At 36.6% G+C, this 22,046-nt stretch overlaps 1 protein-coding gene across 1 annotated transcript in view; it reads right to left on the bottom strand.

Moving 5' to 3' along the window:
* OTOGL (otogelin like) overlaps window positions 1-22,046 on the bottom strand; it is a 166,409-nt gene that overhangs the window by 35,408 nt on the left and 108,955 nt on the right. Inside the window, exons 34-43 of the mRNA XM_021922642.2 lie at window positions 19,263-19,380; window positions 16,578-16,657; window positions 16,211-16,279; window positions 11,945-12,018; window positions 8,863-9,040; window positions 8,438-8,580; window positions 8,163-8,186; window positions 7,979-8,071; window positions 5,735-5,924; window positions 1,838-2,052 (exon numbers count right to left, since the gene is read on the bottom strand). Coding sequence (XP_021778334.2) covers window positions 1,838-2,052; window positions 5,735-5,924; window positions 7,979-8,071; window positions 8,163-8,186; window positions 8,438-8,580; window positions 8,863-9,040; window positions 11,945-12,018; window positions 16,211-16,279; window positions 16,578-16,657; window positions 19,263-19,380 — 1,184 coding nt within the window. The remainder of the gene's footprint in view (window positions 1-1,837; window positions 2,053-5,734; window positions 5,925-7,978; window positions 8,072-8,162; window positions 8,187-8,437; window positions 8,581-8,862; window positions 9,041-11,944; window positions 12,019-16,210; window positions 16,280-16,577; window positions 16,658-19,262; window positions 19,381-22,046) is intronic.

The following is a 22,046-nucleotide window of genomic DNA, read 5'->3' as shown; positions in this document are numbered from 1 at the left end:
TTAAGAGCTGTAACACTCACCATGAAGGTCTGCAGCTTCACTTGTGTCAGTGAGACCATGAACCCACCGGGAAGAATGAACAGCTCCAGACACACGGCCTTTAAGAACTGTAACACTCACCGCGAGGATCTGCGGCGTCATTCTTGAAGTCAGTAAGACCAAGAACCCACCAAATTCCTGACATAAAAAGATGACCATCCCCGACAGAGGACCAGCCTTCAGTCAAGGGTATAAGAGTAGCTGCACTCGCCTGCTAGAACCTCCAAAGAAGCTCTCAAAAATATTCAAAAAAAGAAAGTAAAAAAACAAGGATAAAATAAAATTATTGGGGCCATCAGAGCCTAAACCATGATGGCCATCAACTTCTCCGCCCACAGTTCAAATGCCTGTGGCATTACAACCTCAAATACAGGTTAGACAAGTACAACCCTCCCAAAAAAAAATCAAGTAAAAAACAAGAATAAAATAAAGAAACAAGAAAAAAATAAAAGCAAGAATAAAATAAAATAATACGAGAATAAAAAATAATAAAAATGTAAAAAACAATACAGTGTAAAAACTATTCATATAGCATTTATCTTGCATTAGGTATTATAAGTAATCTAGAGATGATTTAACATATATGGGAGAATTATACAGGCTATATGAAAATACTATACTATATTTTAGAAAGGGACTTGGGTGTCCAAGGATTTTGATATCTCTGGGGGTCCTGAAACCAACCTCTCACAGATACTGAGGGGCCATTGCATTGTTATCTCTGCCTGGAACTCCATCCCTCCCTCTTCTCTCCTGGCAAACTCATACTTCTAAACCTTTCAAAGATCAAAAACTCTGGGCTGGGCATGGTCGCTCATGCCTGTAATCCCAGCACTTTGGGAGGCCGAGGTGGGCAGATCACGACGTCAGGGGATCGAGACTATCCTGGTTAACACAGTGAAACCCTGTCTCCACTAAAAATACAAAAAATTAGCCGATGTGGTGGCATGTGCCTGTAATCCCAGCTTCTTGGGAGACTGAGGTAGGAGAATGGCATGAACCTGGGAGGTGGAGGTTGCAGTGAGCCGAGATTGTGCCACTGCACTCCAGCCTGGGTGACAAAGTGAGACTCCATCTCAAAAAAAAAAAAGGAAAGAAAAAGAAAAAATATCTAAAACTCCATAAAGTTTTCTCTAAACCTGGGCTCCTATATACCTCCATAATGTATATTTTAATGTATCTGCTCACAGACTTGACTTCCTACTAGGCATCCTTTTCATTTTCTATCACAGGAATCTAACACAGCGATTTCTATGTACTAGATGCTCACTAAATTTTAGTTAAATGATTCACAAAATACTGTATTTGTCCTTTGTCTTTAATGATGGATCATTTTGACAATATAGATTATTTAAAATGCCTACTAATCACTTAAACTCAGAAAGTTGGAGACTAATAAAGACCAAGTAAATTGAGTGAGTGACAGATTCTATTACAAGCATATGCCGAAGAAGCCAGGATCACAAGGAATTGATTAAAGCCTCACTGTATTGGTTTGATACTGGATTATCAAACATCATTGATCTCTGTCTCTTCGAGATACTTATTCATAGGACAAATTTTCATTTTTTGAAAGCTGTAGATATATTTCTAACAAAGCATAAAGAAAAGAAATAAAATTATCCTTCCTGTGCTTGTAAGCCTATAAACAATAAGTGATTCTGAATTCCAAAGCATACTGACAGAAGGTTGGGGGTTTTGTTTTCAGTAGAACATCACAGCAAGAAGAGTAACGTATTGGCTTTTACTCTCAACATATCTAACATGAAAGTATAATTTATGGTTGCTTCCAACTTACTTTATCATGACATGGAATGAAAATTCTTCTATTTAATAACTCAATGCAGTGGCTGCAGTCATGCTCAGTACAATTCCTAACAGGTCTTCTCATTGTTACTTCAAATGATTTCTCAATTTCCCAGCTCTCAATAAATAATCCTATGTCTTCCATATTTGTAATAATTGTGCCATTTTGCATCCTTAGATCATCATCTGGATCTTCATTGCAAACTCCTTGAAAGAATATGTGACAATTAGAAAAAATAAAACTTAAACCAGTGTAGGCAGCACAACTAAATCAGTTAAATAATAGATTTTAAATGAATGAATGATTTACTGTATGAGGTGCCAAGTTTATGTATCCTTAACTCTTACGTCGAAAGAATTTTTTAAATTATGTTCTGATTTTTTGATAAAATCGTGTACAACTAACTGCCATAACCCAATAAGAAAGATATCAAAAGCCTAGAAGTCAAGATACATGAAGAGATCAGAGAAGATTAAGAAAGAAGAGATTCATTCTGCTCCTATACTCTTCCATTACTACCACCGTCTTCTAACTTAGTAACTAGTTTTTGAGTTTGGCAAGGTACTTCCCACAGTAATGGATATTTGGTGATCTGCTCCCAGGCTTCCACTTCCCTGTGAAAACTATGCCTGAAAATATTAAATATTTTTCTTTCAGGAGCTATCACTGCTCCATCACCTAGTGCAGGACATCATTCCAGGTGAGGGCTCTGATTGACCTAAAGGTAATCTTCACTCCCTTGCATTAGCAACTGTTCCAGGTAATCCAGGCATAAACCAGCAAGCATGTAGTAGTCACCTAGGCACATAAATTTATTCAAATAGGGAAAACTTTGATCAAGTTCAAGACTTGAACTGGGAATTCTAGGACACAGGCAATTTCCCTTCCTTGGGATAACATGACCTGTTGATAGCTATAATGCCTTGACCTGCTGCAGCCTCTATTTTCCTGGAGAAAAGTCAAATTGTGGATGAGCTTACTCTTCATCAAATGCAGTGCAGAGCCAGGAAAGTAATGAGATCAGATCTATAATCATACCTTACCTGAATCCCATCCTACTTTAAGACATAATTTTTCTTAATTCCCAAGACTCTGGGCTATAAAATATATGAATAAAGATTTTCTTCAAACATCAAATCTTAATCCCCAAGTGAAGGGGTGGCCTGCCCCTCCACACCTCCAGGCGTTTCTCGTTAGGTGGAATGAGAGACTTGAGAAAAGAAATGAGACACAGAGACAAAGTATAGAGAAAGAAAAAGTGGGCCCAGGGGACGGGTGCTCAACATACAGAGGACCCACGCCGGCACCGGTCTCTGAGTTCCCTCAGTATTTATTGATCATTATCTTTACCATCTTAGAAAAAGGGAAGTGGCAGGATAATAGGATCATCGTAGGGAGAAGGTCAGCAGTAAGACATATGAATAAAGATCTCTGTGACATAAATTTAAGGAAAAGTGCTGTGCCTTGATATGCATATGTAAACATCTCCATAAAGCTTTTTAGGGCATAAAGAGCAGCATTGCGCTAGCAAGTCCCACCTTTCGTCCTAAGGCGGTTTTCTCCTTTCTCAGTAAACAGAACATACAATCGGGTTTTACACCTGAGATGTTCCATTGCCCAGGGACGGGCAGGAAACAGATGCTTTTCTCTATCTCAACTGCCAAGAAGCCTTCTTTCCTCTTACACTAGTCCTCCTCAGCACAGACTCTTCACGGGTGTCAGGCTGGGGGACGATCAGGTCTTTCCCTTCCCACGAGGGTATATATCAGACTATCACATGGAGAGAAACCTTGGACAATACCTAGCTTTCCTAGGCAGAGGTCTCTGCGACCTTTGGCAGTGTACGTGTCCCTGGGTACTTAAGATTAAGAGAATGGTGATGACTTTTAACAAGCATGCTGCCTTCAGGCACTTGTTTAACAAAGCACACTCTGCATAGCCCCAAATCCATTAAATCTTGAGTCACCACAGCACATGTCTCTTGCAAGGACAGGGTTGGGGGTAGGGTTACAGATTAACAGCATCTCAAATACAGAACAAAATGCAGTCTCTTATGTCTACTTCTTTCTATATAGACACGGTAACAGTCCGATCTCTCTTTCTTTTCCCTACACCCAAGGAGATATATCAGGATGAATAAAGGTTGCAATGCCTCACTTCTGTAAATACACAGGGTACTACGTGCAATTAAACATTTAAAAAAATTAAGTGAACTACATTGTAAAGCAGCTACTATTTTTTAAGTCTACACTTTTCTAAAGAAAGGCAATTGCAAGTAAAAATATGTTTTCACTGCAACTTCAGTCACCACTCCAGACTTCATAGTGCTGTGTAGAATGAGATGTCAATATAAGCCTCTCACTCCAGTTTTAAGACTCTGGATAACAGTCTTACTCACCAGAAGCTTTTCAGCCAGCACCCAGCCTAGTGATCCTGACAGAACCCAGATTTCCCTTTAATTAAGCATACTTCTCTCATTGTGGAGGTCAAGGAATTTAGGGAATGAGCCCTGGTTAGCAAAAAGGTAATCCTGGCCCTCTCTCTGCAGCACTTAGTTAAGAATTCAACTAGCAGAGTGGCTGTCTACATGAAAGCAAGAGCTAATAGTAGAGAAGGATAAAAAACATAAAAATCAAACAGAAATAATACCCTTCAACAGTGATAAGTTATAGGAGAAAACATGCATTTTCAGTCTTGGTTATTACTCAATAATAACTACTGATTTAGTACATATATATACTAAATTAAGTATATACTCAATAATGCTTATTTCCAAATACTAACCTTAAGTCACCATAGAAATTTATGCTATGTTTAGCATGCTATAAACAAGTGAGGAACTAAGAAAACCATTTTAGCAAAAGTTTCCAATAAATGTGTACATTTTAAAACAGGAACTGTGGATATTTTGTGTAATTTGTTGAGGGCAAGGACTTAGCCACTCATTTTTGAGTTGTCAGCATCAAGGGTAATGTCAGACACACAGAAGGTGATCCATAAACTTTTGTTTAATTAAGATTTACTGAGATTAAAAATAGATACATTTGTACTAAACCAACATTTATTGACTGTGTGTATTTATGTGTTGTGTTTACACTAACTTTCACATGTAATCCAAACAATCTTGAAAATAGACATTACTGTCCCCTTTTAAAGATGAGGAAACTGACATTCTCTTAAGAGCACAAAGCTGTAAAGATAATAACCTGTGTTCAACTTTCTAGCAGACACCAGAGCCGGTACTCTTTTTATTTCATTATGTACCTACAGATATTTCTAATTTGTTTCCTTTGACTTAAAACTCTTTATATATCTGCATAATATATTACAATATTAAACCTAGATGTAATGGTATATCTAAGCCTTGCATTTCATGATAAAACTAGGACAAATATTCTGAACATTGTGTTCTTTCAAGATGACTTAAACGAGTTTTCTCTGATTTCAAACTTTTAAAAAAATTAAGAGGAAACAAAGATACACAAGTCTTTAAACTTTCTACACCTCATTTGTATCGCTTATAAATTGAAATAACACTATTATCTACTTACTAGATCTTAAAATTAAGTGAATTAAAATATGTAAAATAATGCCTGATGCTTCATTAATGCCTAATAAAGACGAGCTAGTGGAAACACAAACAGCATCGTAGTAATAGCAGTAAGCATATATTTTCATAAAATACCCAAATTGAAGTGTTATTTCCTGCTTCCTAGTGCATTTATGGAAAAATCATTGCTTCCTTCAGTATTTACATGGGAACTGAAAGTTAATATCACATCTCAAATCTGAAAAATGGGGCAACAGGGCCCAAAATGGTATAGCGTGAATAGAAAAAAAATAATAATAATAACAGACAAAAATCAAGATTTGAAGGGCAGCGCTCACCACAAAGTCCTTCTGTGTAGGATGACAAGTTAAATCGGAGGCCAAAATGAATGTCTATGATTCCTGTAAGATGAGACCACTTTATGATTAGTCCAGCTGGAGTAGTAATTACATACATTGAACCAGAATCGTCTATGGACAGTTCCTGACTTGAAAATGGCAAAGGCACAACAATGGAATCCACTTCTACCTAGAATAACATAAATACAACTGTTAAGAAATGTTTACTTAAATATACAAATTAGGAGAATACAGATTATTCCTTTATTCTGATTTAATGTAAACTGTTTTTTAATTTAAAAAAAGTATCTCTTACTGCTGCCACAACTTCTCAGAACCTTTAAGTTCTTTTATTGTTCCTTTGCTGTGCCTTGCTCTAGTCAGTATTTGTTCTAATGTCATTGCCTTTTATTTTTCCTCCAAATTTAACTGTTTTATGTTATGTATGCTTTTATGTCTGTTTCCTTCAATTTATGTTTATATTAATAACACCATCCTTCTAATATGAATTTAAGATAATAATGTTATTTTCTGGACGTTTTTCTTAATCTGGATTCTTTCCTTGATCTGCTAAATCATTGTTTGCTTAGCTGCAGTGTTCATAACAATCATCTGTCAGGCTTGTTAAAGATCAAGATTCCCAGTGATTCGACTTTCCAGGTTTGCATTGGATTATAGACTGTATTTTTAGCATGTACTAAATAAGTATAGACAGTCTATACAGGTATTTGGTGATACTAATGTAGGCAATCCAATGATTATACTTTGAAAAATAGTGCTTTAAATAATGGCAATGACATGAAGCCATGAGCTGTAACTAGCAGGAAATTTCTCGAAGCTATGCCTCACCAACCATTCAATTTCTCATTTTTATATCTTGTTCATACTGTTGTCCTTGAGCTGAAACATACTTTCTCTTTCTCTTCCTTCTTTCTACTTGTTCTTTAAGATTTATCTTAAGTGTGACCTCCTCCAAAAAAGACCTGTTCGACTCGCCTATAAACTATAAAACATTAAGTTACTCTTCTTTTTATTTCTATGATATCTTGGTCATAATTCTATCACTGTACCTCCTCTTGCTTTCTAATCAGCAGATAATTACATTATGCAAATCATGCACAAGTATATGTTACTTGACATCAGGACCTATGTGGTTTTTTCATGTTAAACTCTCACTAAGTGATTTTCAAAAATAACTCATCATTAGCTGAATACAGTGCCTGACCAGTGAATGACCAGTGATGAGTTCATCTGGGGTCAAAAATAAGTCCTTCCACCGAAATGCTACAAATAATGACACTGACCAGCTTTGTGTTTACTTCTCACCCACTTCCTGTAAGTATATCAACCTCATCAAACTCAAAGGTATACGCAAATGCTATCATTTTTAAAAAGTACCTTATTTATATATTTTGTTTTACTTAATTAAACCTTTTAAATATCTTCTTACATTTTTAGGCTCATTTTAATATTATTTTCAGTCTAGAATCTATGGACCTATGCTAACAGGTGGAATTATTTCCAGAAAGTGCATAGTACCTCAGCCATATTAAGAAAAATCTTTACACATTTTTTTTCATATTTTAGAGAGAATGACTTAGAACTGAGTGAAACACTGAGTTCATAACTCACTCCTGTTTGGCAAACATATGGGATAAGAGTTTTTCCTGTAAAAGCAAAAGGCTCATTTCATTTTTTTATAATGCATTGCTTTTTTATAATGCATTGTGCTTCTTCAATTTATTTCAAAAAAGTTAAATTTTTTTTCATATTTTTTCTTATTTTAGCTATCTTATTTTTACCAAAAACTTAATTATGTCAATACTTCAAATCCACTCCTTCCATCTGTTCTTAACAGTCTTTATTCTGGTGTTCTTGGCTACTATACTTTTCAACATTATCATCTCTCTCCTTCATATCTTTTCCACTCTGTCTGATTTGAAACGTAATATTAACTCTGACAAAAAGAGGACTGGTCAATCACATTATCTCACCGGTCGCTAGCGTATTTAACATGGTTCCTGCAGTTAACCTCACAGGGGAAAATATTTGCAATAATTGGCACATTATTGAGATAAAATATAATATTAAGAAAAACATTTTATATTGTCCATGAAATGATTAGTATATATAATAACAATTAAATTCCATTGATATGCTTAATTTTCCCTCTTATTGGAAATAACTGTTTATATAATTTATTTTCATCTAATGTGATAAAAACTTTTAACTTTGTGTTCTTACCTTTCTTGCTAACCGACTGACAATTATTTTATGTATGGATGTTGTCACATTTAACTTCTTAAAACAAAGTCCAGAGATTCTTCCAGAGGGAGCCTTAATTTGAAAAAAATTAAAACTTTACAGAGTTAAACATAATTGTAGTGACAAACAGAATGAATATACTAAACACTTTGCAAATACTCACTAGCTTTTTTAAGGATTTTCCATTCTGGAAAAAAATAAAGAAAATACTTTTAAATGCATTGACTTTTTAAAACATTATTTGGATTAATATTATATGCCTCTAAATAGATTGATATGAAAGGTTTTCAGAAATGTTTCTGAAACATTATCAGAAGACCGATCTCAGTATCTCAGTGAGTTCTTGAGGTCCCTCCTCCTATGAGAATCCTTGATGTTGTAATAGACATCAGCTATAGATTTATAACAAAATGACTGCAAAAATTAATTATGACCCACCTGATTCATGGAACATTTTTCAATATGAGCAACTATAATTTCACCAGGAATTCTTACTAAGATATAAGAAGCCATGCTATATAATGCTGCATTGTTTCCATCAAATGTAATAATGCTCAGTTCTGACAACATGGAACACCGACCTACAAAAATGGTAGAAAGTGGATTTAGTCTATTAACTATCTGCATTTTTAGTAATAATTGCACTTTTTAAAAAAATCTGTTAAATTAGCCTTGTTATGGCTGACAACATATGTACTATGATACTATACTGTTATATACTCTGAGCCAAAATCATAAATCCAATAAAGAAAACTCAAAAACAATAACTTTGGCTTGATGAGGTGAAATGTTCAAAAAAGTAACACTCCCTCCAGATTGGAAAAAAAAAAAAAAAGATCATCACTTAAGAAATGCAAACTTACAAGGACATTCCCACTCAGGGCAGCAGATATCACTGTTCACTTGAACTGGCCTTCCTCGGAAACCACAGTCAGGCATTTTCACCTCCTTTGGGCAATTAAGAGACCAGTTGTATAACTGCCATTCCATATTAAGGCATATGTATTGGCTACAATTATAAACAGGATCAAATTGCTGAGGCTGTTAATAAAAAAAGATTAGGGTTTTTTTTTCCATTCTCAATTAATGTTTTTAATTGATTTTTAAATTTCACATTAATATTGCCCATGTGTACATTTATTAAATATAAAAACTTTTGAAAGATAAAGAATTAAAATTTCACTACAACTTCTTATTGATGTACCCTTTCTATAATATTCAATATGCGTTTAATGTAAGCCTTATCTTAATATTGATTGTGTATTAGATTACCCATATATTCGAACATCTGAAGAAAACAATGTTCTCCTAAATTCCCTAGATTAGTTTTTTTGCAAGCAAATTTATAAAATGACAGCTGACCTTTCACATTATGTTGTGTAAAGCTAGTCTATGAATATAACTTCCATTAATGTCAACTTAAAAATCACAACTTAATACTATCTAAATATTTCATTAAAAATTTATATATAACATCAGTTTGACAGCAACTAGACTGTATAATCATAAGTTAATTTTATATGTAACTCAAAATGTCTAGGTAAACAAATAATAAATAAATAAGTGGTAGGTGTTTCAAAGTTTATAAATCACATTCCATTTAAATTATGGTAATAATTATAGCAATGCTAAACTAGACATTTTCTAATTAACCCATTTCATTCTCATAACTCTGTAAGGTAGATACTATTATTTCATATTTATTGTATAGATGAGTAAACAGTGTGGGGGTTAAAGTAATTTGCCCAAGGTCCCACAGATAGAAGATTAGACAGCATCTCAGTCCAGGCATTGTTACTCAGGAATCTGTACTCTCGACCAATACTCTACTGCATGTCTGGGGATTTGAGAATAAAAATTAACAACTATTTACCACCTATTACATACCATACACTAATAAAGTATCTTTTTTTATTTGCTTCTCCCTAAATCTTTTGGATCAGTTTCTATCATTCCAAAATAATATATGATTTTTAAAATAAGGTTAAGAGAAATTACTAATTTTCTAAATAATAAGACTCTTAAGTGAGCACTTCAAAATTTAAGAGTCCAATTTTCCAAAATTTTCTCTGTGAAAGTTGTATCACTTCTCAGGTATTGACCTTGCTTTTCATTTAGCCAGAAAAATGAAAGCAATTACAAGAAAACCTCACAGACATCTAAACCACCCAAAGGATTTTAGACCTGCCACTCTACTGAAACTCTTTTTAACAGGGTCACCAACAACTCACCTTGCTAAATCCAATGATCAGTTCTCAGACCTCATCTCAGACCTATTAATACATTCACTATAGCTTTTTACTCCACCTTCCTTATAATATTTTTTTCCTTAGATTTCAGATCACCTGCAGCCTCCAACATTTTCTCCTATTTCTCTGGTTAACATTATTTGCATGTCTGTCATCTTCTCTCAACCTATGAAAGTTGCAGTGGCCCTTTTCACTTCTCTATCTGTACTCCCTTTATTATCTCACCCAGTCTCATACCATTTATCTGATGAGAATTCCCAAAATTTTTTCTTAGCATGACCTGTGTATACTCCATGTATGTCCGCCAAATCTGTATGACCACAGCTTTTTGCTGTCTGTGAGGAATCTCAAGCTTCACATGCCAAAAGTAAACTCATGATTATACCCACTCCAGACATTCACTCCCCATGATTTCTCCATCCTAGTTGACACCAGCCCTTTAGTTGCTGAAAGCAAAATGTTTTAGAATCTTTGTGGCTTCCCTTTTACTCACACTTCACATCTAATCTTTCGGTAAGGTCTGTGGCCTCTACCTTCGAAATACATCCAGGATCCAGGTACTTCTCGCCATCTTCACTGCTATCACCTGAACCAGGCCATCATCATCTCTGGCCTAAATTCCTACAATAGCCTCCTAACCAGCTATATTGTCTCCTTACACCTTACCCACAATACACCAGCCAAAATGATCTTGAAACTACTCAGATGGTGTAATTCCTTGGCTCAAAAATATACAGCACCTTCCCAAGTCATTTAGAACAGAAGCCACAGTCTTTACAATACAAGGTCTAACATAATCTACTTTATTGTCTACTATTTTATTCCTTTCTTATTACTTGTCTCCTTGTCATTCTTTTAATACAGTAGGTACATTCTTGCCTCAAAGCCTTTGCACTTGCTGGTCCCTCTAGCTGGAACTTTGCTGCCCCGGTCCTCTACATGGGTTCACTCTCTCAAATTTGCACATCTTTTGCTTAGAGGTCGCCTTATCAGTGAAGATTTTCCAACCATCTTATTAAAAATAGTATTATTTTTCTCCTGATGTCCAGCACCTCTGACATTTTATATAACTTCATTTATTTTGCTTACGGGCTATCTCAGAAATTCCAATAGAACGTAAACTCTGGAAAGGCAGAAATGTTTGCCTACTTTTACATTTTTTCCATAGGATCTGAATAGTGCCTGGCCAGAAATGGTGCCAAATAAATATTGGTTGAATAAATAATTAGTTTATCAGAGCAAATGGTATGTTTGAAATAAGAAGATCTCTGCCCAAGTCTTAGGAGAGAAAACTACTAGCTCTAGGAGCCAATGACTTTTACCTTTTCTGCTTACCAGTGTATGTTTAACATCTTGCACAGTGACTGACATTGAGTAGATGGTTAATAAATATTTTATGAATGCCTGATTCACAGATAAATCCATACTAGATAACTCTTTATTAAGGAATAACACTTAAGACTTAAGATCTTATTTCAATTTTGTTTTTCTTAGTGTGACTAGAAGCTAATTAATAAGAAATACCTTATCAGTTACAATTGTTCCAATGAAATGCATATTTCTTATTATCTGTTAGCAAGGATAGACTAGAGAACATACCAAAAAAAAGTTTAGTAGCATTTGGACATTGACACAGTAATTTGAGTGGATGATATATGGAAATGACAAAGAGCTGGAAGATATTGCTCAGTCATACCTCACATTCCAAGCCTGTAGTTGGTGTTAGCATATCAAACACAGTGATTTCTGATGGAGTAATCATTTCCGTAACTGTCAGAAATGAAAAGGTAATCCTCATTAGTGGAATGTATTTATCTTGTATGGAATTGATATGTGACAGAAACTGTACTAAGAAATTTTATATAGATTATTTCACGTATTCCTTTCTAGAATCCTGTGGTGTTGGTAATAATAGTATCGACATTTTACAGATGAACAAACTAAGCTGTAGAGAAGTAAGGCTGTTAAGTGGCAGAGACAGAATTTGAACTTGGAAATGAATTCTGATTTCAGAAATTTGGCTTTTAATCACCATTCTATAAACCCCTTCACTTTCTTTCTTTTTTTTTTTTTTTTTTTTTTTTTTGAGACAGAGTTTCGCTCTGTCGCCCAGGCTGGAGTGCAGTGGTGAGATCTCAGCTCACTGCAAGCTCCGCCTCCTGGGTTCACGCCATTCTCCTACCTCAGTCTCTCAAGTAGCTGGGACTACAGGCGCCTGCCACCACACCTGGCTAATTTTTTGTATTTTTAGTAGAGACGAGGTTTCCCCCTGTTAGCCAGGATGGCCTCCTCTCGATCTCCTGACCTCGTGATCTGCCTGCCTGGGCCTCCCAAAGTGCTGGGATTACAGGCGTGAGCCACCACGCCCAGCCCACCTTCACTTTCTTAATGGTGTCAACACAATTGTGCGAACAGGTAAAAAAAATATTAATAGTATCACTAACCGTTCCTCAGGAGTTAAAATTTTTGTTACATTTTGAAAATAAGTAACGAGGCTGACCCCTTGATTTTGGTGAACCTTAAGAATGTGTTCCTTGCGAGCAGAGTAAATGCTGATGTGGACCATGTGGAGACGCTAGTTGATGGTTGTGATTTAGAGGTGACCCATGAAAACGGGAGATGTGATTGGTAAACACATCTGTGAGGCACCTTCTAAGGTGCCAATATCAGAGCTATCTCTAAAATATTCAGTCCGAAAGATTGCAGAAGAGCCACAACGAATGGCTGAAACTATTCTCAGCCATAATTGCAGTGCCCAGAGTTGATAGTGTTTAAAAATAACCTCATTAGTTTCCTATTGCTGCTGTAATAAATTAACACAAATTTAGTGGCTTAAAACAACACCAGTGTATTAGCCATTTTGGAGCTCAATGTAGCCATTTCACAATGCACACATATTTCAAAACAACATGTACACAATAAATATATACAATTTTTCTTTGTCAATTTTTAAAATTAATTAATTCATTTTTAAACAAAATAAGTCCTAAAATCAAGCTATCAGTAGGACTGCATTCCTTCTGGAGGCTCTAAGGGAGACTCTGCTTCCTGGTCTCTTCCAGCTTCTATGAACTACCTGGACTTGGCTCATGGTCCCTTCCTTTAACTTCAAAACGACAGCACGAAATCTGCAAATCAATCTCTCTCTCTCTTCCTCTTCTTCCTTCCCTTCCTTTCCCCTTATTTCCTCTAATTCTGTTGTCACATCACCTTCCCTGACTCCAACTCTCTTGCCTCTCTCTTATAAGGACATTTGTGATTACATTGGCACCTCATAAAGATTCCAGGATAATTTCCCCATCTCATGATCCAGGCATAAGCCAGTCAGCACCTTAATTTAGCCACATGTATGGCCATATAAGGTCATATATTCAAAAATTCCGGGGACTAAGAGAGTGACATCTTTGGAGGGCCATTATTCAGCATACCACAATGACATTTTAAAAACTTTTAATATTTCTGACCAGGCGCGGTGGGTCTTGCCTGTAATCCCAGAGCTTTGGGAGGCCAAAGTAAGCAGATCATTTGAGGCTGGGAGTTCAAGGCCAGCCTGGCCAATATGGCGAAACCCTGTCCCTATTAAACATACAAAAATTAGCCAGGCATGGTGGTTCACGCCTGTAGTTCCAGCTACTGGGGAGGATGAGGCAGGAAAGTCTCTTGAACTTGGGAAGTGGAGGTTGCAGTGAGCCAAGATCATGCCACTACACTCCAGCCTGAGTGACAGAGCAAGACTCCATCTCAAAAAAAATAAAACAAAAAATTATAATGACTGGGAAGTTCAGTGGTCCTAACAGTGAAGGAGTTTACTGTTATCTAAAATCATCAAAGGCTTACAAACATTATCTGGGTGTAGATTTACAATGGCCAAGCTGTCTTGATAACTACAGCTTTGTAGTATGTCTTGAAACTGGAAGTATGAGTCCTCCAAATTAGTTATTTTTCAAGATTGTTTTGGCTGTTCTAGGTTCCTTGTACTTCCATATGAATTTAGGGTTAACATCAATTTCTGCAAAGAAGTAGCTGGGATTTTGATAGGGATTGTATTGTGTCTATAAATACAATTTGGGAGTATTGCTATCTTAACAACTCTACCAATCCATGAATATGGAATTTCTTCAGCTTCTTTATTCTATCAATGTTTTATAGCTTTCATTGTACAAGTTTATACTTTTTTTGCTACATACATTCTAAGGATTTTATTATTTTTTGATACTACTATAAATGCAATTGTTTTCTTGATTTCACTTTCAGATTGTGCATGGCTAGTATATAGAAATACAATTGATTTTTGTGTATTGCTCTTGTATTCTGCAACCTTGCTGAACTCATATGATATTGCTAATAGGTTTGAGCAGATCCCTTAGAATAACCTAAGATCATGACATCTGCAAATAGATGTAGAAATAGCTTTATTTTTCTTATCTTTGAGGGTAATGAAATACAGTTTGTGTTCTCTGCATATAGATTATGGTGGTATAAATCATTTTACACATTTGAGATATATGTTGAATATTAATTTGGGGGATATAAGAGAGCTCAAAGTAGAGAGCAATACTTAGAATAATTAACAGTCTATGCCCCAGATATTAAAACATGCAATCTTATTTCACAGACTTATTCCCCTTATAAACTGAATGATGTAGGTGAAGTACCTCCACCCTCTTCCACAGCATGCTCTAAATTATACTAAATTCACTGATGCCTAAAATTTCACAACAATATAGTAATTCCTCATCTCTACTGGGGTAACACCTCTCTCATAGGGCTCTTTTCAGGATTAAATGTATGCTAAATGCTTAATCCAATACCTGGCATATAATTAGTACTCAAATGGTAGCTAACTAGAGAAGCAGTGTTACTAGCGATGGTTATAGTGAGGCTATTAATACCTTTTTAAAAATCCAGTTTCTTACCATGAGTCCTTTGTGACCTGCCCCCGATAATCTCTTCCACTCTATCTTTCAGCACAATTCCCCTCAAACTGCACATTCAAGATACACTGGACCTGCTTAAGATTCCTTCATGTGACATATTCTCTCTCACTTCCAGACTTTGCACATGCTGCAAATAGGAACATATTTCCCCCTTCTCTTAGCCTACCCAATTCCTGTCTTCAGTTAACCTCTGACACCACACCTCCAAAATAAATATGATGGCCCTCCTGTGGGCTGTTTGTATTTACCCCTGTTATAAGATTGCAATAGCCTCTGGTCTATCAGCAGTTTTAGGCTAGGAGCTGTGACTTGTTTACCATACCTCCTCACTGAGGGCCAGGACAGTGCCAGGTAGAATTGGTGTTCAATTAAAGCTTGTCAAATAAATTGAAAGAATAAATATCTGAACTTGACCTACATTATAATACCTTGAGGAATAATGCCTTAAGTTTGTCGAGCCTCGCTGTGAGTGGATTTATTAAATCCTTCCCTGAGGCAAGTTTCACAGTGCGGGAGGAAAGCAAGGTTACGAACCCAGAATGCCTCCTCCAGAGCCTGAGACAGAACGCAAACATGGAAATGGACGCAGTAAAGAAAACCCTGATTTGTGTCTATGTTTCATTAGAGCCAATTTAATCACTGTGAAAATCTAGGTGGGATTTAATCAAACCTAAGAGTAGAATTTAGGTTTTTAGATATGAGGGAAGTCCAAGGAATCTACACTAACTGAAAAGAATGAGGTGGACCAAATGCAGAAACCATTCAGAAAATGAGGCATGCAGCCCAGTGCGGTGTGGCTCATTCCTGTAATCCCAGTACTTGGGGGGGGCTCAGGCAGGAGAATCCTTTGAGGCCAGAAGTTCTAGAAAACATGGCTTGCTGAGCCAGTGGATAAGCTTAATGAAGCAAAAGGGACTGCTGGGTTTCCTAGCCCATAGAATAGTATTAACAATAGCAGCTGTGATAAGCGTGCCAACACTTAAATTACATAGTGCTACTTTTGTTGTCTAAAATTGTAACAATACCTGTAAACATGGGCACAGTTGGCTTAGTTGGTGGCATTAATGTTGGTTCTGTGGGAATCACAGGTATACCTACAAAGAAACAAAGATGCTCTTTTTAAAACTATATTTGCTTAAAATGAGACCCACATATTTCATACAGGGCTCTTTAGCATCAAGGAAAACGTTTTGGAAAAGAGAAAACAGGAGAGATGTTAGTGGAAGATCTACATGATTTAAAAAGTAATTAGAAAAAAAGCTATGTAAGAGACATTGAAGAATAATCTTATGAGAGTTGTCTGTCTAAAACTTGTTTACAACCACTTGCCTCAGAGAAAAAATATGCAAGCGTATCATTTTTCAGAGTAAATTAAGCAAGGTTCACACTTACAGTCTCCTGGATAAACACACTTGAGGGTGACCTCATCAAGGATCATATTTTTAGGGCAGTAGGGCAAGCATCCTTCAACCCTTTACATGGAAAAGGAGTAAATCAAAGTGAAAAAAAGTTTGAAATACCAAAAAATAAAAAGGACTATATTTAACATATGTAACTAAGATATATTCTTCCTAAAATGCTTTTATATACCCTTGTCAAGCACTAAGAACTGCTCCATCTGCTACCAACCCATTATATTTCATTTTATAAAATCACAAGCTAGAGGATGATAAGAGAATAGCATTAAGATTAAGGCAGAACTTGAACACAGAATATTAGAACCATACACTTATGTCTGGGGCACACTAAGGCCATGTTCCACGAGTCAGTGGAAATGTGCAAGAATAATTTATTAAGGTGGTGGTGGTGGTGGTGTTGTTGTTGTTGCTGTTTGTGACAGGGTCTCACTCTGTCACCCAGGCTGCAGTTAGTGACATGACCTTGGTTCACTGCAGCTTCATCCTCCTGAGCCCAGGTGATCTTCCCACCTCAGCCTCCTGAGTGGCTGGGACTACAGGCATGTGTCACCATGCCTGGCTAATTTTTTCTATTTTTTTGTAGAGATGTGGTTTCGTCATGTTGCCCAGGCTGATGATGAATTCCTGGGCTCAAGCAATGAGCCTGCCTCAGCCTCCCAAAGTGCTAGGATTACAGGCATAAACCCTGGTACCTTGCCAGTTTATTGCGATTTCAACCTGTATTGATTACACTGTTGCTTTCCACTCTTATACTCCCCTCATGTCCAAGTAGATTGGCATGTTCTTTGACACTATCCTTGCCTTGACGGTGTTTGTAGAACAAATACAGCATCTTCAGTGATCTCCCTGCCTGTTATTAATCCTAAACTCACTGAAAAGATATTAGTGATCTCTAGGTGGAAGGGATGAACATGGTTGTAGTTCTTTTGAGAACAGGGAAAGGAAGGAGCAGAAGCTATAGTTTTCAAGAATATTAGGACCTGTGCCCAAATCTGGGGCAGTGCTCTGGAAGGACATGGTTGTATAAGAGCCTGAAGAGATTCTATTTCAAGCCCTAGGATATCTGGCCTTGGTAAGAATCCCCAGTCCTTGTTTGGAGCACAGAAGCCAAGGAAGAGTCTCAAATTTCAAGAGGCCATGTTGTGGGCCAAAGACAGGAAGGAACATGAGAATGCTTTTCTGCTAAAGGAATGGAGACAAAATAATGACTGAGAGGGCATTTTCCTATGTCCAATAAAGGCTCAGAGTTCAATTTATTCTAAATCAAAGGAAAAAAATATAATCCTTCAGGTGCAACCAACTCTAATTATTGTATTAATACATACTACAGAGAATTCATACAGATATTGCTATAAAAAGGCTTGCTCGTCTGCCTCTAGAATATACTAGTAGTTTTAACTAATATATTTAAATATTTTAAAAACATTTCCATTGCCTCATCTGTAAAGAATTTGAACTAAAAGTGTTGAAGGCCTCGTTTCATTCCAGATGGAAACAAACTAACTTGGTACTAAAGGTAAATGCTGCTCAGAAGACCCTTGTTCTTGGAGGCAAATCCAGGCAAGGCTTTTTAAAGACAAGAAAAGTTAACTTCTGTCTTAATGAGGTTTAATGAAACACATTTAGCCATCTCCTGGATACCTCCTTCACAATTGATTTTTTTAAAACATAAACAGCTTAGCTTATGTAACTGTTTGTTTCATAAAATGAAGTTGAGTAATAAAACCTTTAACTAGCATATGATATTCTTATTCTCCTCTAAACGTTGTGAAGTGGAAGAAAAAAGAAAAATGAAAGTTACTGAATCACTGAAAGACAAAGTCTAGTTAGTTATTGTTTATTTGAGTCAACATCAATTTTTATGCAACTCAATTATTTTGCAGTTGTTTGATGCAAGTCAAAACCACAGCCATCCTTGTACAATACTTTTCAAAAAACCATTAACAGCCATGTCTTCTATCTTACAGTAAAAGACAAAGTCCTTACAACAGGTACAAAGCCTAATATGATTTGCCCAGTACTACTATCATCTGGTCTCATCTCCCACTTCTCTCCATTTTGCTCACTTTGTTCTAACTTATTACCTCCTTGCTGATCCTCAAACACAAAACACATTCCCACTACAAGACCTTTGCACTGTTCTCAAATTAAAATTAAAGACTCTTCCCCAAATATCCACCTGGCCAGCCCTTTCACTACATTTAGATCTCTGACCAGATGTTACCTTGTCAGGGTGCTCTTCCCTGACCACCAATATTAATTAGCAAACACACACACACACACACACACACACACACACACACACACACAAGCCTTATGCTGTCTCCTTCACCTTCCTTTATTTTTCTCTGTAACACATATCCGCCATAACAATATGTTGCATTATATATTTACATTTTTGTTTGGTTATTTTCTGCTCAATCCAACAGTATGGAAGCTTCATGAGGGCAAATACTTGTCTATTTTGTTCAGTATTGTCTCCCCAGCAGCAAGAAGATTGCCTACCACATAGTAGACGTTCAATAACAACTTCTTGATTTAAGTGAAATTAATAGCATATACAACTTCAGAATGGCTGCTTTTAAATCTTGAAAAAATTAACTGAAAACAGAATTTGCTAAGGCTGGACTTTGATCACTGATTGATAAACATTACTTACGGTGGAAGAAATTTGCATGCTACTGCTTCAGGGTCACTACAGGTTTTAAAACAGGGTGTAGCACAAGGTTCATATCTCCATTCACACATCCTCCTGTAAGGCACTGCTGTCTGGATTTCTGGGGAAAAATAAAGTTTAGATTGTGTGCATATTTAATACATAGCTTGAAAACTAATAATTTCTTTTTTTTTTTTTTTGAGACAGAGTCTTGCTCTGTCATCCAGGCCTGAGTACAGTGGCACTATCTCAGCTCCCCACAACCTCTGCCTCCTGGGTTCAAGTGATTCTCGTGCCTCAGCCTCCCAAGTAGCTGGGACTACAGGCACACGCCACCATGCCCAGTTAATTTTTATATTTGTAATAGAAATGGGGTTTTGCCATATTGACCAGGCTGGTCTCGAATTCCTGACCTCAGGTGATCCACCTGCCTTGGCCTCCCAAAATGCTGGGATTACAGGTGTGAACCACTGCGCCTGGCCAAAAACTAACAATTTCTTAAATGAACCCTCCTAGGGTTTGACCCTTCTTTGACGACAATGCTACAGGAAAGACAGAACTGAAGAAAAAAACACCGTTATTTCTTGGTGATCAAAGCATTACATGCTCAGATTAAATATCTAGATGTACACCTATCTTCCAAAGATTTAAAAAGGCAAGGGGTTGGAGGAGGCTGAGGAAAATTCAAAGCATTCTTTATTTATATATATATATGTAGTGGATTTTCATCTGTCTTCACATCATAATACCAAACACTTCTTTAGAATTTTACTTTTTGCAAAGTGATTGTCCGTCCATTATTCTATTTTATCCTGCAAAAACCCTATTAAATAGATATTATTTCTAATTTATAAATGAGGAAATTGAGTCTCACAGCAGCCAAGAAACTTGGCAAGTTCAAACAATTAGAAAAATGACAAGACCAAACACATTTCATGAACTCAAATCTAGGAAGAATATTCTGTTGTCTTTCTCACAAAACTTAGCACATTGCCTTGTACCAGATAAGTATTTTTTGAATACAAAATACATGGGCGGATTTGAAAAATACATGCATACAGTTCTAAAATCTCCCTTGATTGAAGTTTTTCTCCTGCAAGGTCTGCTAATACTCTCCCCTTCCCACAGCATAGAGAAGTCCTTTTGTAGCAGTTCAAAGATATCTCTGAACGAGAGAACCTCTTAAGAAAGAAAATTCAGGAGGCAGGTATGTTTCTTGGACTCTGGATACAGAATTCAATTCCAAATTACAGCAAGGAAAATAAGTCTTTTTGGAAAGCATCTATGTATCTAAAGGCTTAAGTAATTGCTGAACTTGAGTTACTGGTCCCATGCATCCTGAAAGAGGACTGGTTCCAAGACTACAATAGGCTCCTGGAGTTTCCTAGGTTTCAGAAGCCCACAAAGATCGACTTCTGATATTCTGATGATGCCACGTGCCGCAGTTCTCTAAGCCTCAAATAGGACTACGAGGTCTCGTTCTAAGAGCACAGATTTCTAGAGCAGAGGGGAAATAGAGGCCTGGAAAGGTCAAATGTAGGTAAATTGAAGTAAGCAAATCACATCCACTCTATGGAATGCTATATAGATGTGTCAGTGGCTCCTTTTCTCAGGAGCACAGTGCAGGAGGACAGCTCTCCCCTTGGTTCTCCTTGCTTTCCTCTCCCACTTGCAGTTCTCAAAACAACTGCAAAATATTCTGAGAGTTATCCTGAGGTAAGGAGGAATCTTCTGAAACAATCCAGGATCTGTTGCCATTCCCAACAGGATGTCCTGCAAAGTGTGTGCTCAGTGATTCCCGTTGCACCTGAAGTATCAAATCCAGAGCAGAGTGCTTTCAGGGTCCCTCAACTGCAGTGCAACATGGAGCATGTGCAGACAAGATTCAGTTCACCCTGGGCTTTTCTGAGCCTAGAGGACTGGCTCACCATGAATCCTAGGCTTCTGTTGATTCTTGCCCTCTATCTGTAAGTAGTAAAATTCCTTTGCCTGACTTGTTTTGTGAGTATGTCACCACACTAAAGAATGTATGGACCACACCTAATAATGCAAATGACAGAGATATTAGAACTTCTTTTGCTTTGTTCTGAGCTCATTGCCAGAGTAAGAACCCTTGCAGAATTCTGGAATCTAGGTTTGCACAAAACCTCCTGCCAGACTTAGGAACGTTTGCATACAGGAACTGTATTCGATAGGTAAAATTTTGAAGCTCAATTTGTACTTTTTAAAATCCATTATTAGAAGGGCTTGCAGAAATATATTCTCAACAGAAAAGGCAAATTAACTGCTCTCTTGAACTGCTTTAGGAGGGCTCACAAGGATGAAACAATTTCTTGGGGAGACTCAAGATAGATATCAACCTCCTGGATTTTGAAAATAAAGCATGACTTTTAAACATTGCATAAAGAAGTAAAGCTCACTTCAGAAAATTCAATAGCTATAGACCTCAAAGGCTCTCTAGAAGTAAGATTAGGCTTCTGCTGAACTAGATAAATCTTCTAGAGGTCAATAGAAACAGATACCCTGTATCCAACTGACAGAGATAAACATATTGTCCTTATCACTAAGAATCAGATTAATAAGAATTTGCCTTCTAGGAAAGAAAAAGTAGATACAAACATTAGACAACAATGCCACATGAGTGGGCCCTGATTCTAATGTCCAGACAGCACTGGTAGTATTAATTGGGGTAATAATAATAAATCAGGTTATTTAGGATTGTTCTAAGCAATGTACATCAACTTATTCAACACTCACAATAACCCTATAAAGTGGGTATTATTATTT

Source organism: Papio anubis, chromosome 9 (genome assembly GCF_008728515.1).
Source record: "Papio anubis isolate 15944 chromosome 9, Panubis1.0, whole genome shotgun sequence".
Classification (NCBI taxonomy): domain Eukaryota; kingdom Metazoa; phylum Chordata; class Mammalia; order Primates; family Cercopithecidae; genus Papio; species Papio anubis.
Note: the sequence above shows the minus strand (reverse complement) of the source record. Positions and strands in the feature narration are given on the sequence as shown.